Genomic DNA, 19,660 nt, shown 5'->3' on the forward strand with positions numbered 1-19,660 from the left:
TTAGTAGATTAATATTAAAATCACCCAGTAGGATAATATTTTCCGACCATCCATCCATGGAGGTCTATATCCTGTGCCAATCACAATGACTTTTCCTTGATTGACAGTTTTATTGTGGTATTTTCTTCAATTCGTGATATTATTAACCAAATGAAAGTTGTGTCTTTTGAAGTTTCATTAAAAAACCAGTGGTAGGTATTATTTGCACACGATGCCGTCTCAGTGGATATCTAATTGGTGCCTTTCTCTGCCGTGAAACATTAGTGTTAAATAGTTATTTGTTCAACAAGTGAGCAAAGTTATTTTTTGCTGGGAGTGCTGACTCAAATATTGACTACTGAGGTAGTGAGTGATTTAAAGGCACGAGACAAAAAAAAAATTCTCTCGTGTGAAACATACGTGTGAGAAAAGTGTAATAGGTAAGAGAAACAATTAAGATAATATTTACAATGTTTATTATAAATATCAAACCCTCATAAAAAATCAAAAGTTGGAAATTTATAAATCTAACGTTCGATAACTAACATATAAATTGTTTTTTGTTTCGGAACGCACCGGATCACATTGTTTATTTTTTTAACGCGTAGTAATTCCCGGATTTTTGGTCACGTGGGGTTCACGCTCGCAGCAAAAATGCCTTTTGCGTTAAAAGTTTTCACGTAGCTATAGCGCCCTTTTCGTGTTGGAGAGGTGAAAACATTATTGTGTTTCTGTTTGAAAGCTGCTGTAGCTAGTGAAAGTGCTGGGCTAATGAGACTTAACAACATCTTATGTCTCAAAGTGATGACCGATCAGGCATCAAGGTTGTTATCAACGGTGCATGCTCCCACTTAAAAGCCATAAACGCTGGTGTCCCGCAAGGCTGCGTGCTATCCCCTATACTGTTTCTTCTGCATATCAATGATATGCTGTAAATCAGCAGCATTCATTGCTATGCAGACGACACCTCATGTCCCGGGCTAGCGTCGATGAGAACCGGAACAAATTTGTGTCTGAAATCGAGAACTATGATCTGCAAAGTCTCGGAATGGAGCCGACAAAATTTAAAATAATAAATGACTTTCATCATCATCAGCCGGAAGTCGTCCACTGCTGGACAAATGCCTCACCCAAAGATTTCCACGACGATCGTCGGTCCATCTTGTGGAGGGCCTACTAACACTGCGTCCTCCGGTACGTATGATTTTAATGAAAAATTGTTTTTTTGATGGTGAAATGTGTTACTTAGGAGGAGTTAGACACATATAGTTGATAGCTACTTTGTTTTACACTCGGAAAAGGTACTTCCTAATAATTATTGTTTGTACAGAATCCTCTTAATGTTGTTATGCATGTTGGACTATCTACCCATTTATTTTGCCACATAGTTGTTATTATGTGAATTAATATGCTAATGTAACCGAAATATTAACCTTATCGGTGCATAATAGATATTATATGCAAAATACACAGTGAACATAGAGATAAAACAAATTCGGTCAAAGACCTCAATAAAAACAAATAATTATAACAGTGTCATTTGTAAAGAAGAATTTGATGTAAATTTGTGTAATTTTAATAATAACTTATAACAGACTGGGTGCCTCAGGACGGGCAAATACGTCGAGGCAGTTCTCGAAAAAGATTTTTTTTTAATGAAAATTCGGGACGAGACGAGCAGCAATGTGAGCAGCTGATGGTTATTAATACGCCCTGCCTATTACAATGCAGTGTCGCTCAGGATTCTTGAAAGGCACAAAATTCTAACCGACACTATAATTGCGCTCGTCACCTTGAGACATAAGATGTTAAGTGTCATTTGCCCTGTAATTTAACTAGCTACGGTGCCCTGCAGACTGAAACATAATAATGCTTATAGATTACTGCTTCACGGCAGAAATAGGCGCCGTTGTGGTACCCATAATCTAGCCGGCATCCTGTGCAAAGGAGCCTCCAACTGGTGAGATGGCGTGACGATATGGCCTGGTCGGAGATGGCACAGAACTGTTATACGTCGAGTAAATTAGGGGAGGCCTTTGCCCAACTGTGGTATCCGATAGGCTAATAAAAAAAAGTGTGACTTTTCAACTTTTGCCAAATCATCAATGTTCCATAATTAAAAGGCATAAAAGGCATTTATTTTCTCAAAATTTATTCCTTTAGAATTTTTTTTGAACCAAAATATGCATAATTCTTGTTTACTGACTGTGTAATAGCAAACATCTATCCTCTAAATTGTATTAATTGTAAGAAGGCTTTTTCATGAAGCACTTCAAAATATGTCGTATACAAAGATACAAAAAAATTACTAATAGTGTTAAAATAAACATTATCTATATTTTATTTGTACTAGTTAATAGTCATTACTTTGAAGACATCATTACTTATCCTGTAGATTGATTTATACCTTTTAAAATTATTAAATTTCTCTTTGTTGTGATTATTTAGTTTTAATATAAGCTCTTAACGCCTGAACCACAGGTTTACCTAGTTCAGGCACAGTGATAACTAGCTTTTAAGTAAGACTTGTATTATTATTATTATTATTTTGTAATTTAATAATCTCTTAATAAATAAATTGAATTGGATTGTTTTATATTTTTTCATCATCTCTAGTATCGGCAACGTATAATTGCAATTATGATCACCCTTGACCTCCAAACCGATGGGAGATCTGCAGTTGGCTGTGTCAGTAGATATTTGGTTGAGTTCAGTTGGACAGAAAAGTGTTCTTTTTACCCACTAAACTACAGCAAAATCATTTGATTTTATCTGCTGTCAATCGCTTATACATAATATAGACTTGCCTTATTTGTTTTGTTTTTCGTTTTCGTATTGATATAATTTAGATATAGGTAAAACGCTTTCCCTTTTTAACAGACAAGTACGTTGGTATATTTCACTCTAAAATTAAGAATAGTTGCGTTATTAACGTCTTTCTGTCTTCTTTCACAGGCTCGATGAAAGATAGAGAGAGTAGCAAGAATAGTTATGGAACATATTTATAAATAATTATATGAAGAAATTGTTTTATCTCCCATTTCAGTGCGAGAAGATATAACCATTTCAATAAAAGTCTCACATACGTACTTGTACATACAGATGAACACGGTTGCGTTAAAATTGTGCCAATGAATGGAAGTCGGAGAGGTCCGGGCAAATTTTTAAGTGATTCATTCTTCTTTGAAAGTGCAGATAATAATATAACAGCTAGTATGGTAACTGCGATCACCCACAGCATTTTTATCCTGAAATAATGATAGGATTTGTAAAATAGTACAACCGATCAGAACAATCTAGATTTTAGCTATATATAGGGGCGTATCTGAGCAAATAGCAAAAAATACAATGTATAAAAGGAATTACAGATTTTACAATTTGTTCTTTCATTTGCTAATATTACTTATAAATTATTATTCATATTAAGGCTAAAACATAACTTATACAAAGTACTTATAACTATCGCATTCAATGACCATCAAGGAAAAAAAAAATTTAAAGTACTTACTGAGAAATAATATCATTTATCGTAGAATTTCATGAAACTCCCATAACACAGGTTTCGACTTACTGACTGTGTTTGTTCATTTGAAACGAATTTAATACCTTACCTAATAAGATGTAAATTACCTCGTAATTATTCCTGTCAATTAACTATCACTTTTCCCATTTAAGTATGTATAAATTAAGTCTAAATTAATTTGTCCTTCGAATATGCCTTAACAAACAAAAGTTTAAATCTATTCATATAAAAAAAAAAATCTGATTTTATTTCTATTGATAAAAGAGCCTGAGTATCTAGCATCGGAATGGAGGTTAGAGAAACTGTATTGTTAATCGTATTATTTCAAACCAAGAAACACTTTTTAATAACACTCAAGTGTGCATTGTTGGTTTTGAAGTGAAGGTGTTTTTTATATATAAGAGGGGGCAATCGGGCAAGAGACTCGTGTGATGGGGACGGGTAAGGCGTATCGAACCCGGATCTACAGTGTCTGAAGTAAACACTTTTCCGCTGAACTACGAGTATTGCTGACGGAGCTGTTGAAATAAACAATGTCTTGAAGTTTGACAACTCTCGTCATATACGTCGAAGCGTTGCTATGCATCAATATGAATGATCTTGAAGTCATAAAAATTAGTCAAAAATTTGCCGAAGCTGAACATGAGCTAAGACTTCATGGGAACGTCGAGGCTATCCAGCTCTTTGACAACACGAACATAGTGAGAAGACTCAAAAGAACTAAACCTTTTGAGTTAGTGTAGTGAAAGGCTAGTAAAATATGGTGCACTGAATTGTGAAACTAACATGTGCTAGGTGTAAAGAACACAAGAACCCCTGTGTCTTCCCCTTATTAGAGACAACAACAATAGTGCTAATGCACTTTCTAAGTTTTACTAAATTTAAATTGCTTAATAGCCTAAGGTTAGATTGTGTTCAAAATGATTAAAACTTAGGTTTTTATGATAAGAAAAAAAAATCGAATATGTATTTTTCTTATAAAACTCAAATAAGATAATAGCACAATAATTAAATAAAAGGCATAAAAGGCATTTATTTTCTCAAAATTGATTCCTTTTTAAATTCTGTTTGATATCATTTCTAATATAATAGATACTACTACTAACTATAATAGATACTACTCTGAGAGAGAAGAAGCGGCGCAAGAAGCTCTGCCTGCTTTCTTTTTTGCGCTCTTTTTAATAAAACTGGCACAGTATTACTTATTACTATTTAAGTGTAGATTATTCGTCTCAAACCAACGCACTATCTTTGAGAGTGCATTGTTTACCTCGTCATCAATATCTGCACTACGTTTCACTTTAAAAATAAGTGAAGTATCATCAGCAAACAATACGATCTCATGGCTATCATCTACCACAAACGGTAGATCGTTAATATATATAAGATACAAGAAAGGGCCGAGAATAGAACCCTGCGGAACACCTATTCCCAAAGGTTAATGTCATTGTCACTCAACGTCCTTTATCAAATATAGATAGTAGATTGACAACTCTCTAATCTCTAGTGTATAATTATGTGATCATATCTGTCATTCGCAAAACTACTATGAGATTACTATGAGTTTCCTTCATTTGATTACAATTTATATTTAAGGTTCTTCACTGCCAAAATATGAGTGATACTCTTTTGATTTTCGAACAGTCGTCGTGTTCAAATTTCAAAAATGTGTATCTTTTTCTGGTACTTATGTGTCTGCTATTGTTTACCGTTATTCATTACTAGCTGACCCGACAGACGTTGTTCTGTAAATAATAAATAAATTACAGATTTTTTATGAATTTGTCAATAATATTTCGTACATTTTTTTATACATTTTCATATACATTTACATTTGACAAATATATTTCATACATCAAGAATTATCATTTCGTAAAATATGCTTCCAGATCTAATAATGAAATTGTTTCACAGCAGAACTGTCAAACCGTGCGTCAATAAATTCTCTCATAGAAAATATGTCCATACAAAACAAATATTGGAAATATAAATAATTTGGGTTGGAATCTTAGCAGTACGAGGAAGAAAGCTCCTTAATTTTATACCAGTGGGAGGCTTCTTTGCACAGGATGCCGGATAGATTATGGCTACCACAACGGCGCCTATTTCTGCCGTGAAGGAGTAATATGTAAGCATTACTGTGTTTCGGTCTGAAGGGCGCCCGTGCCGTAGCTAGTGAAATTACCGGCCAAATAACTTAACTTCTTATGTCTCAAGGTGACAAGCGCAGTTGTAGTGCCGCTCAGAATTTTTGGGGTTTTTCAATAATCCTGAGCGCCACTGAATTGTTATGGGCAGGGCGTATTAATTACCATTCTCTGAACGTCCTGCTCGTCTCGTCCCTTATTTTCATAAAAAAGTCCCTATTTTAAGACGTTAGCAAGGAGAATCATACTACTACAGAAATAAAATAAAACAAGATTTTTGACATTCTGGGTTTAAATTAATTTTGAAATGAAAAATTTCTTTCAAATTCTTGGGATGGGTGTAAAATGTTAAACTCGCCTCAGGACACGTGGCCTGATCGAAAATTCGTAAGACTGTCTTTGAAATCATGGATGAAAGATTTATACTTCTAACTATTTATAGTTCATTTATATCAACTTAATGATCATACAGTCATTGGACCACTGGTTGAATCATTGTGATCGCGAAGCAGAAACACCGCGAGGTCGAGGGATCGAATCGCAGCCGTGAAATATTTTTACAGTTTAATTATTTGGTTTTCAACCTTTGTCATCAGCGAAGACTTTCTCTAAGGCGTTATTATACTTGTACTTCTTTGTTCAAGCTTTCACTTCTGCCGACACTCCCGGAGTTTTTTTTATGGAATAAGAGGACAAACGAGCGTACGGGTCACCTGGTGTTAAGTGATCACCGCCGCCCACATTCTCTTGCAATACCAGAGGAATCACAAGAGCGTTGCCGGCCTTTAAGGAAGGTGTACGCGCTTTTTTTGAAGATACCCATGTCGTGTCGTCCCGGAAACACAACACAAGGAAGCTCATTCCACAGCTTTGTAGTACGAGGGAGAAAGCTCCTTGAAAACCGCACTGTGAAGGACCGCCACACATCCAGATGGTGGGATCCTAACTTGTGGCGTGTCGTGCGAAGGTGGAATTCGGCGGCAGGAATCAGGTTAAACAGCTCTTGTTTATTTATTTAATTTATTATTATTTAATTTTTATTTATAACATTTTATTTCTATTTGAAGTAAGCTTAGCAATAAATATATTCTATTAAAAGAATAGAGATTACTGCACTAGCAATAACATATTAATAATTGGATATTAGTTTTCAAAATGAGTTTGTCGGGCAAACAATACGTTCTTCATAATAATATATTGTTATGTACATATGACCATGAAAATATTATCGTCATCCATCATATTACTCTAATTATGGCTTGTATTGTTTTGGACTATTGTGTTGTTAATATTCCATTGAAAATTATCTCTCAACGCTATTGTTAAACCGGATTAGTATATTGTTGGTTTTCATTTAGACAAAATTCATACTTTTCCGTTTTTTTTGTTTTTTTTTTATAAAGAGGGGCCAAGCGGGCAAGTGACCCACGTGCTGGGTGTCCAAAAGGAAAACCATGGGTCAAGAGATGAGTTGCCGGTCTTTAAGGTGGTATGATTGAAGGTCCCTGACGGCCTGGCTACGTCTTTGTCGCTACAGCGGCAGATTAGCGTAGGGCGGCGGCCACGCCACGTACTGTGCTAGTCGCGTTTGAGCTGCTATCGAGGAGGACGTATGGAGAATGGCGTTATTCAAAGTGGCTCTGCATTGCCTCGAAAATAGTTCAAATGATAAGCAAGATGTTATGAATTTGGTGGAAGGAGTTCATAAAGTTAATTTAAAATATAATCATCACTGTAGTGTTTTACTAAGCAATTATCTATTGGGAACAATAAACCTAAAAAACATTACTATCTTATAGCTATAATTACTGACTTAACTATAATAATTATTATATAGTAAAATATATTTATTAATTTAGAATAATCAGCATTCGTAAACTTAAGTAACTGGTCACACTTAGTTAAAATTAGGTATTTATTTTTTTATAATTTAATATTTCAGTGATAAACGTGTCTGTGTTCATTAGTTTTAGAAAACGTCTAGAATATTTTGTTTCGCTAGTCACCACTCAGTTCGTCACTGCGTCACCCTCACGCCACCGCTGCCCGCACCGATACATCATGGCATCGCATTACGTCGCTCAGACATATGTTGTTCCCTTCGCCGTCCGAACCACACGGCGCGCCGTCGCTGTAGACATTCGCTCGGCAAAAACCGCTCGCGTTTCCGCCGTGGATAACTGTTGTCGCCGTCTCGGAAATTTTGTAGTATTTTGAGTCTGACCTGTCTACTCTCTGGCTCCGTGTAGATTTTGAGGACCGCGTCCGCATCTATGCGTGTTTCTACAGGTCCCATAGTGGTAACGCAGAATCGGATCATCTTATGGGCTACGTTCAGGCGTCAATTGTCGACGTGTTTGCATAGATCCCCTCCGCTGAAAACGTAGTCTTGGGTGATTTCAACGAGCACAACGCCGGATGGCTTGCCGCATTCCGTCCTTATTAGATCTTCTGCTGACTTCGGGTATATTTAACCTAGTCCAATTTAGGCCCCAGAAGACTAAATCTTGCGCGTTTACCAAAAAAAAACTTATTTGTCGTATCACGGCTCTTCGACAACACTTCCCTTCAAGCCACGCCTTACAAGACGAATAAAAAAGAATCGGAATTATTAGATTCGGCCCACATTCTACTCTACAAAGCGCAGGTCCGGCCATACATGGAGTATTGCTGTCATCTCTGGTCTGGCGCACCCCAGTGTCAGCTCGATCCATTTGACCGCGTGCAACGTAGAGCAGCTCGAATTGTTGGGGCTCTGTGAACGGCTGGATTGCGTAGTGTGTGTCTTCTAACGCATTTATCACGAGGAGTGTTCCGAAGAGCTATTTCACCTGATTCCTACCGCCGAATTACACATGCCAAATTAGGATATCATCCCCACCATCTGGATGTGTGGCGGTCCTCCATAGTGTGGTTTTTAAGAAGCTTTCTTCCTCGTACTACTAAGCTATGGAATGAGCTATCCTTGTGCGGTGTTTCTGGGACGATACGACATGGGTACTTTTAAAAAAGCGGGTACACTTTCCTTAAAGGCAGGTAACACTCCTGTGATATCCCTGGTGTTGCAAGAGAATGTGGGCGGCGGTGATCATTTTGCCGATGATACATCTTTGTTATTTAGAATCAAACGTCAGCAAGATCAGTGTGATGAAATAAATAATGCTTTGTTAGGTTTATCAAAATGGATCAATATGAATAATTTATAATTGAATACAATTAAAACAAAATGTTTGAAATTTACGTTGCCAAATGTAAGGCAAGTACATACAAAAGTAAATATTAATGACACAGAATTGAAAATTGATGATAACGCAGTATTTTTAGGTATAACATTAGATTCCAAACTTCAGTGGGGGCCTCATTTACACAATTTAAGTAGTAAATTAAGTTCAGCAGCTTTTGCTGTAAAAAGGATACGAGAACTTACTGGAATAGATATAGCAAGAATTGAAGAATTGAAAAAGTAAATAATATCCATACTTCAAAAGAGAGCTGTACGTGCCATATACCAAATGAGCCCACGAGAATCTCTAAGGGAAAAATTCAAAGATATTCATATTATGACCATGTACGGCCAATATATTTATAGCAATCTCCTGCACGTACATGAACATTATAATTTATACAGTAAAATAAGCGACAACCATAATTTAAACACTAGAAATAATTACAAGCTTATAGTGCCCCCTACTAGGCTCTGTAAGATAAACAATTAAAATTAAAGTATTAAATTTTACAATTAATTGCCAAAAAATGTATCTGAATTATAAATGAATAAATTTAAATCTTTTATTAAGCGCAAACTTATGTCGAAGGCTTATTACAGTATTGAAGATTACATAAACGATAGTACAATTTGGAAATGAATAGTATTGTAGTTGTTTTTTTTTTATGGATTTAATGGTTCATCGTTGTATTGTTTTAGTGGATAGCATTATTTTAAAAATATGTATATGTTTAAACTATTGTGTATTTGTGATTGACGTTGACGAGCAATCTTTTGATTTTATGTCAATAAAATATTTTTGACTTTGACTTTTGACTTTGACTAAACACGAGGTGATCGACCCGTATGCTCGTTTGTCCTCCTTTTACATAAAAAAAGCGTTTATCCGATCGCAATCCAAAATTGGCGATTGTCAATTCCTGTTAATTTTTAAGAAAAAATGCACCTGAAGTTTTTTTATCTCACTTTAATTTATTTGTATTTTATATTTCATATTTAAATAAAATACACCTTGGGTTACATTATTGGGCTTTTAGTAGGGATCCCTAATTTTTTGAAAATGTAATATAGCCTATAACACTCGGGGAAAATGTAGCTTCCCAACAGTGAAAGAATTATTCAAATCGGTTCAGTAGTTGCGCAGCCTATTCAATGCAAACAAACAAACAATCAAATCTTTCCTCTTTAAAATATCAATAAATAAGCATAGATGACATATAAGCAAACTTTATATTGCTGATGAACTATTTCCAAGCAGAAGGGAAAACAAATAAAGAATGAAAATATATTTCCAATATCACAGGCTGTTATTGCTATTGAGATGTCAGACATACTCGTTCAATTGGAGTCTGGTTTCCCTTTGGTACGGGTAATAGTTTGAGTCGAGGGTCACCAACAGTTTGTTATTGGAGTCTCACGTAACCATTGACAATCAGACAACCGAACTCAAACTGTGCGCTTTAATAGCAGAGAATAACAGCACAATATCTTGAAACATATGTAATTAGATTGTGTCATTTATAATTGCTTGTGGAGTCGTCTTGGGGCGGGCTTCCTTTTCAATAAATAGCGCGACAAGTGTTGGCTGATCCATGCGTCATGCTCATGAATGGGATGTCTGATCGACCCTATCATCGATTTTGATTATATATTTGATTAGACAAAACGGTAATAGTTTTAATATATTTTGAATAAATATTACTAAAAATTGATGCAAATAATTTCAGGCAATACAGTACTCATAATTAAAACCCAATCCTTAAGTATGTTATATAAGTATATAACTATATGTATGTTATATAAATTACTTTGTAGAGAAAGTACTATTTAAATACACTAGTATATCCAAGAGAAGTAATCAGTTAGAGCGCTCGATAAGAACTGCCCAAAAAATTGCCCCTCCGTCCGCATCAAACGTTGACACTTAAACGTCGGCCATTTTGGCCGGAAATTACCGAATTTTAGTCAAATGAGACACTTATTTTATGAAAATATTTATGAAAAATATATTCTGATATATCAATGTTGATAAATAATGGCGGCGACAGAGGACGGGTCGTCTCATTCCCTAAAATATGGTTGAGGGAGGCGATGGCTGGCTCATGCGTCATGCTCGTGAACGGGCGCTGCTTGTGGTGGCAGGATGATCCTGTTGCCGCGGACTCGGTTTCAGACTCTTAAAAGTTATTGTGTGTATATATATGTATGGATATATACATATTTATTTATTTATAATCGCTTATAAAATGCTCACAGAATACCTTTATTTATTTATTTTTGGTGTATGTGGAAGATGTACTGTACTCAATAACTTTTGTATTAATTTACATTTACTTACTCGTGTAAGACATTGACTATTTGACGTTTGAGTGTGTCTGTTGCATCATTATACATTTTAAATATTATATTTGTAATTTGAAATGATTTGTAAATCGATGAAGTTAAATGTAAATCTTGATATAAAAAAGAGGCAATGAGTTTCTTGCTACTTCTTCTCATTAGATCAACCCTTTACGAAGTAGCGATAGATTTAATAAAAAATTTTTTTTTTTTTTTGACATTCATAAGTGTCATTTTCGTGACCTACGTGAATAAACTGATTTTGATTTGAATATAATAACAGTCATATCGGTTGGCGGTAGGTATTGAAAATAAAGGAGAAGACCAGGCAGTTTAAGGCACTTCTGCTGAAGCTTTCATCATTTAGACTTGCCGAGAGTTAGTGAATGGTGACCACCAGCTTCCTGGGCACAACATACAGGTCGTTGTTGACGGATATTGCTCCAACCCGAAGCTCGTGAACGCTGGAGTTCCCCAAAGGTGTGTGCTATCTTCAAAATTCTTTCTTCTGCATATAAATGATATGTTGGATGCCACAAACATGGATGCCATGCCTGATGATACACTGGCAATACAGGGCTCTTTCGAAAAAATATCTATTAACTTATGTAGTAAGACGGATCTACCCACGATTTATCAGTGTGGGTACCGACTAGATTCGGACCATTGGGTCCTTAATCGGGGTGAGTGTAGGGGTTCGCGATAACGTCCTATCTCTTACTGCGGACTTGTGCTCGTAGTGCGCGGCTGGACAGCGAGTAGTGCGAGGAGCACAGTATCACTGACACTATGCCACTATTAGTGTTCGCCAGATGCGTTTAATAACGATGTCCGAAATTATTCAGGGGGCCTACTCTTAAAATCTAAAATCGACATTCGATAAATCGTCGTGTCGAATCCAACTCTTAGTTACATCGTAATCAATGTCGAAACGATGATTGAACGAACGAAACATTATTCGATATTATCAGTCCTAACCCTACGCTTAGTTGAAAATGTCAGAGAGACGAATATTCGAATTTCAGAAATAATCAAACGTCACTTTTACGATAATCTCAACGACACCTTCTAGGCTGTCGATGCTTTTATCGTTCCAAGTTGTATATATATTTGCCATACAATATACATACTTAAGTTGAGTTACTTTTTTTTTTCATTTTATTATCCGCAAGTTTTGTATTATTTATTCAATTTTAAATGGTCATATTATATTTATTACATATTTTTTAACATTTACATTATGTGTTAATGATACCAAATTGGTGGTGCAGAGTCTGGCATGGTCTAAGGCGCCTAAACTATGTTTTGACTTTTGACACTTAACAGCGACATAGCACAGATAATATTTAGATTTGAACATATTTCATTCACACTAACATCGTAAAAAAATCAAAATATTAGTCTATGGTAACGATAAACGATAAGGAATTCGAACATTTGTTAGAGTAGGATAGTTGCGATATATTCGGAGTTTTATCGTATCGTTCCGAATGTATCGTTGTCGATTTTGCGAGTAGACCTCGTATTACTAAATAAGTTTACAATGTCTCACAAAAGTCTTAATAATTTAGTTATCTATAAATTCGGGGAGAAATCGTACTAATATGCTCTCACACTTGGCCTTTTAATAAAAAGAAACCCTTAGCGGCCCTAAACGGATTCAAGTTATTCCTTATTAGACGGACAAGTTCACTCGACGGAAGGTAAAAATACGTCGGTCATAGTCATCCGAAATTACAAGAGGTGCGTTCCCGGTCTTTGAGGTAGGAGTTTGATCTTATCTTGAGGTCCCTAAGTCGTTCGGGGAAAATAGATATCAACCCGTTGCTGTTGAAAATTTACATTTTGACGTGATGTTCTGATGTGAAATTCGGCTGCTATGAATAATCTGAATATCTGCTTCGAATGCTTCAGAGAGACCCGCTTTTCTACAGAATACCAAAGATGAAGCTGATCAGGTGTGACTTAATCGGCGCTAAATGAGCCGCTCTTCGTTGTACGCGGTCTGCAACTGATAGTGAGGAGGCCCAGAGGTGATAACAGTACTCAAAGTAACTTTGAATTGTCGCCTCATATTACATAGTTGCTGGCGGTATATCACTAATTATTAGGCCTTGAATAATATAATATTTAATCTTCATCTCTTATATATACATTAAAATACATATTATATCTTGGGATTATATTAGAAGTGAAAATTATACAGCTATGCTGTATAAGTCTAAAAGGAATATTATGTGCAATAATAACCATATTTTAATATTTCGCTCTCTCACAGCGAAGAATGAGTTTATTGTGGACAAACATTAACACAGATTAACAATAAATTATCTTATTTGCAACAAAAACATATTAATATGACATTTGTTGTAGCTATGACAGTGTTGGCTTTGCTGATGCTGAGCTGTGGATCTCCTGAGTTCAGACAGCGGTAGTTCTGGTGTACTGGTACTCGTGCAGCACGCGGCACCGCTCGTGCCGGGCGCAGTACAGTCGAGGCGGGGGCTGTCAGGCGGGCCCTCTCACACGCGGTAAGACGCTCGAGGGTCGCTCGGCTGGAGTACTGAGAGAAGGCTCTGCGAAGCGCACGACGTGTTTCTGACGTTCACCGCATGCGCCATTCTGGACATGCGAAATTTTAATTAATAATATGTATATGCAGTATGATAATAAGAATGAGAAAGGAAAAGATATTAATGTTAATTATCATAATGAGAAAATAAAAGAAGCACAACTTGCTAATTTTCATGGTATTAGATACTTCAAACAGCAACTTGTCCTTTAAGTCGCATGTTGAGAAAATTACCAAAAAAATTAACCAACATGTATGTGTCCTCAGACGCGTATCAAAAACATTAGGTGAAAAACAGCGCTATTGGCATATCATGCATTCGTGGTTTCAGATTTAAGATATGGATTGGTCATATGGGGCAACTCGGTGAGCATAGGGCATTTATTTATTGGACAGTAGAAGTGTATCAGGGCGGTTTGTGGAGCCGGCCCCCTAGATCCTTGTCGACCTCTATTTAAAAAATTGGAAATTCTATCGCTGCCATGCCTATTTGTTCAAAAACATATTTGTGATTTCTATACAAAAAATAGCCAGAAGGTTTTAAGCACAAGATCCCAAAAGACTCATATTTCCCTTCTGTAGAACTGCATCTTTTAGTAGAAATTGTTACATGTCTATGAACAATATATAATAAATTGCCTAATGATTTGAAAGATTTACCTTTCAGAGTTTTTAAAAGTAGACTGCATCAGTGTTTAACAAATAAGTGCTTCTATAGTTTTAATGAATTTTGCGATACAAAATGAATTTTATAACATATTTTGCATGCCATTTGACGAAACATGTTGGATTATAAATAATATAATGTTAACATCTTAAGTACAATGTTTCTTGCAAATAAAATTTCATTTCATTTCAATAACCCTGTACTGTTGGTTTTGGAGTGTAATTAACAATGAAACTGGTAGATCGAATTGCCGTAACAACTCTATCTGTTTAAATATTAATTATTGCGTTATAAATTCGGAAATAGAAACTGCAAATGAATTTGATAAATACTTCTACGAAATCCCGATTATCACGAACGAAAGCAGCACATGATATGCTTAAATTACACGTACAAGTATCTTTTACTGATTTGAAATTTAAGTATGTTACAGGTAGCGATATAGTAAAAATCTTCAAATTAATTAACCTAAAAAATACAAAAGCCCCATAGGGCCATTCGACTAATTTTGTAAAATACATACTTGACATTATAGCACCTGAATTAGCAATAATATTTAATGAATGCATAGATGAGTGTGTGTTCCCTGACCTCATGAAATACAGCAAAGTTATACCTTTGTTTACATCGGACAGTTGTTTTGACCTTGCTAATTTTAGACCTATTTCAGTGCTGCCTGTTTTTAGTAAAATTTTTGAAAAACTTTTTGTAAATTAATGAACAAAAATCGATTCGGTTTCACGAGGGGCTTATCGACAATTAATGAGAGTACTAGACTCATTAAGCACATATTTGACGCCTGGGAGAGTCACAAGATGCATTGGGCATTTTTTGTGATTTGTCCAAAGCATTTGACTGCGTCCACCATGAAACTCCTCCTAAAACTAAAGCATTATGGAGAGAAAAATAGAGCCCTAAATCTGTCAAAATCATATGTAAGCGAAAGAGTTCAGATAGTCGATGTAAATGGCAAACGGTCTTCGGGTTAACCTGTGGGAATAGGTGATCCACAGGGTTCTATTCTTGGTCCTTTGTTGTTTCTTATATATATTAACGATCTACTGTTTGTGGTAGATGATAGCCATGAGATTGTATTGTTTGCTGGTGATACTTCACTTATTTTTAACGTGAAGCGACGTGCAGATATTGATGAAGAGGTATACAATGCACTCTCAAAGATAGTGCGTTGGTTTGAGATGAATAATCTGCACCTAAACAGTAAAAAAACAAAGTGTTTACGCTTCATTACACCAAACACATTGGAGGTACAAACCAACGTACTTATAAATGACCAGGGGTTGGAACTTGTGGACACTACGGTCTTCTTGGGTATCACGTTAGATAAAAAGCTTCAGTTGGGTCCACATATTGCCCATCTAGCACATAGACTCAGCTCTGCGGCATATGCCGTTAGAAAGATTAGAGAGTACCCGAATGTTGCGACCGATAGATTAGTGTACTTCAGTTATTTTTACAGCATCATGACGTACGGTATTTTACTATGGGGTTATGCTGCTGACATTGATATAGTGTTTGCTCTGCAAAAGAGAGCTGTTCATTTATGAAATTTAATATACGTTCCCAAAAATCGTCACCTTTTTGCTCTCAATAGTGATTTTCATTATTATAACACTAGAAATAAGGGATTGCTTGTAACTGGTTCTAGTAGGCTTCATAAGATACATAATAGCTTTAAGGGTAAAACTGTTCACAGCCACTGTTCAGGCATAATCTATAAATAAATTTAAGTGTTTTATAAAAAGTGGCTCTGTCGTAAATCCTATTACTCCACAGCTGAATATCTAAATAATCGGACAGCGTGAGACTAGATTGTGATTATTTTATAGCGATAGAAATGACTGTACAATATTGTGCGCAGAAAAAGAATGCTGGGAGAGTTTCTTGCGCCGCTTCTAGTATATTAGAAATGACATCAAAAAGAATTCCAAAGGAAAAAAAATTGAGAAAATAAATGCCTTTATTGACAGTTAAGAGGCCGTAAAGTTCTCGAATGCCGAACATGTACCGGAAGACGCAGGCCCCACATAAGATGGACCGACGATCTGGTCAAGATCGTCGGAATTGGATGGATGAGGGCAGCGCAGGATTGATCTTTGGAGGAGGCCTTTGTCCAACATTGGACGTCTTACGATGATCCATGTATCGAAATAATTCTGGCAGATTAATTCCTAAAAAAGACAGTTTTATAATACATGAGTTATATTTTGAAAATATTTATCGGTCTTAATTTGTTATAATAATGGTAATATTTTAAAGAAATTTGTCATAATTTATATAATATTCAGTGTAAAAATTAAAAATAACATTAAACTTTGCGAAAAGAAATCAGGAATTTAATTTTGAGATTCTAATTAGAAACAAAAGATCTTAAGAAAATCTAAAGTTGTCCAAAGCAATGGAAAAGTTTCAAAGCACTTAGACGAGAATTAAAAATAAAAAGGATTAAGTATTTTGAAGTATAGCAAAAGAGTTAACTTATATACACGTACAATGTCTTTACACAAGTTAGAAATTGAGAACTTTATATTTTATGTTTTGTATATGGGAGTGTTTAATATCAAAGTTTTGGATACAGACCAGGGTGGATAATTTTTTAATCCAAATATATAATAGTAGGAAGAAACCTATTAGAAAAAGAGAGAATATAACAAAACTGAAAGGAAAAATAAATTATGGGCGCTCTGAGGTCGGGAAGTGGATTTGCTTTTTTCTATAGCACTTATAGTTTTGCCGGAAATCAAGATAAAACGTTTTTACCCTTAAACACCCCCCTTTTCCACTTCTCGACCTCAGATCGCCCGTAATTTATTTTTCATTTCTCATACTCGGAAAGTAATGTTGTTTATTTTGTTTTTTATTGGGTGGAAAATGCTGCTTCCCTCCATAGAGAGGGAATAACTCATACAAATTACTTCCCACCTAAGGGCCGGAATGAACTTTAAAAATAGAACTGCTGTCAGCTGTGAAGAGTTTTATGTAAAAAAAACTAATTAAAAAAATGCTGCGGCCATGTGACTATCAAAATAGCCAGTGTGAACTGAGCGCAAACTTCTTTGAGCGGAATAAGCGGAGCGCAACGTTTACGCGGTGAGTTCCATATTTAAAATTTAAAAAGCCGACATAAATAGTCCTAATTTGACAAATAATTTAAAATAGGTAGTACTTATATTATTATATATTATCAATAAATAGTTAAGACAAACAACTAGTTTTATTTTCTTGATATTCGAAATGAAAAGTAGACTGTATAACACGGATAAAAGACCCAATTCCTACTCGGACTATAGACATTGAGCTTAAAAGAAATTGCATAAGCTGAAAACAAATTGTACCAACATAATTAAATATTATAAATATGTAATTTTTAAAGTTATCTGGTTTTTAATAATGATAAAAACAGTTGGATAGGAAAACTGAGTGGCGAGAAAGCAATTAAGTCATTATGAGTAATGAAGAGGTTTAAAACAAGTTTATTATGATTCGAAGTTAATCAAATATACTTTCAGTACCTTATTCTGTGCTGCGGGTGAAGTGTCTGCTTGAAGATTTTTATTTTTTGACGAACTCGACGCAGAAGCTCCTTTAAAAACAAATTAATCATTACACTATACTATCTTTACTGTGTTTTTGTTACGTGGAATGTCCAGTTAATAGTTCATTACGCCAATAGATACCGGCAGGCTACAATTAACTTCTACAAAAAACGATACTATGCAATAGTAGTAATAATAAGCTTAAATAAAATATATACAATACTTGCTATTAATGCGCATAATCAAAACAATGTGCGGTCGTTATCCGCAATAGATAATGTTCTCTGCAAAACCCACACTTCGTTCATTGCTAGCATTGCGGTGATTCGACTGTATGTCAAGCGCTCTAGTGACAATCAATAGCAAATTTGCGATTGAAATTTGTGTGATCTGTGTGCGTGATGAGCGTCCTTATTAGTCCCTGGCTTGTAGTTGAATTGAAGAATCAAGAAATATTTCCTTTCCAACCTGTTTTAACATCCTTTTTAACCTTTTCTGTGAGTGAATCAGCGAAGCTACGCGACGCACACTCAGTACTGTGTGAGTGTGTCGTGTGCCAACACATATCAAGAATGTGTGCCAACTCATACGGCGCAGTCAAAAGAGTTGGCACAATTGAGCGCATCACTGTGTTGCACATGTCCTAGTGTTCAGTTTTAGAGTTTGGACTCCGATAGTGATCTGAACACAGAACAGTTTTAACCACCTTCCAAAGAATATTAGAGAGATGCCTAAAACATTAATGCATAAAAAATTAAAATTATGGCTAATAGATAAATGCTTTTATAGTTTAAAAGAATTCTTTAGCCAAAAATAATAGTATTCAAATGTAATTTTTGAGAGGTACCTACAAACTAATGTTTATTTTATATTATATCTTTGAATTAAAGCTATGTAATGTGTATTAAGAACGTATAAGTATAAATTAAATATGATATTCCAATATTGACAATCAAATATTTGTATGCCGATATATTGGCGAATTGTGCTGTACACCAATTAATTGTTAACAACTATGTTACCACGATTCATACAAATAAATCATTTCATTTCATTTCATTACAGAGAGGATGGATCAAGGTAACGGAGAAAGCTTCTAGCAAAAAAAGCGAGGGAAATAACCCAAATAGGTTTGGAAACAAAAACCCCCATCTGGCAGTGTAGTTCACAGTTTGTTAATACATCATTCCTTGGTCTGTAGATACAAGTATTACTTAGTAAGTGCTTTCCCTTGGTAATCTTATATTATTGTATCCCTAAAAAAGCACAGAAATAATACATTATATAAATTCCTCGTATTGAGGATCTCTTTCCAATAGAGTACAATAATTATATTTTGATTTGGCTATTTCACGAGTATGGGTTGACATAAGGTATTATTAACATTATTTTTCTTAAATAATGTAACGCAGAAAAATTTCCTTAAAAACATGTGATTCCCACCATGAGAGCGCAATAATTAACAGACCTCAATGAACGTAAAATTGTAATACACACACATATATGTAGTTATATATTTTACAGGCAAAAAGAAAATGGAGATATTTGCGAGACAAGTGACTCAATATCTGTACTCTCTCTAAAGCTAGTAGTTAATTATAGTAAGATTATTTGAGTCACGGTTAAAATAATAACAGTAAATAATTTCGATG

General features: G+C 35.2%; 1 protein-coding gene across 1 annotated transcript in view; it reads right to left on the reverse strand.

The window, feature by feature from the left end:
• Window positions 1-3,560, reverse strand: part of LOC126965292 (cytochrome P450 4C1-like) — a 30,391-nt gene extending 26,831 nt beyond the window's left edge. The window contains exons 1-2 of the mRNA XM_050808810.1: window positions 3,488-3,560; window positions 3,070-3,227 (exon numbers count right to left, since the gene is read on the reverse strand). Coding sequence (XP_050664767.1) covers window positions 3,070-3,220 — 151 coding nt within the window. The 5' untranslated portion in view covers window positions 3,221-3,227; window positions 3,488-3,560. The remainder of the gene's footprint in view (window positions 1-3,069; window positions 3,228-3,487) is intronic.
• Between the last annotated feature and the right edge of the window lie 16,100 nt (window positions 3,561-19,660).

Source organism: Leptidea sinapis, chromosome 7 (assembly GCF_905404315.1).
Source record: "Leptidea sinapis chromosome 7, ilLepSina1.1, whole genome shotgun sequence".
NCBI classification, from domain to species: domain Eukaryota; kingdom Metazoa; phylum Arthropoda; class Insecta; order Lepidoptera; family Pieridae; genus Leptidea; species Leptidea sinapis.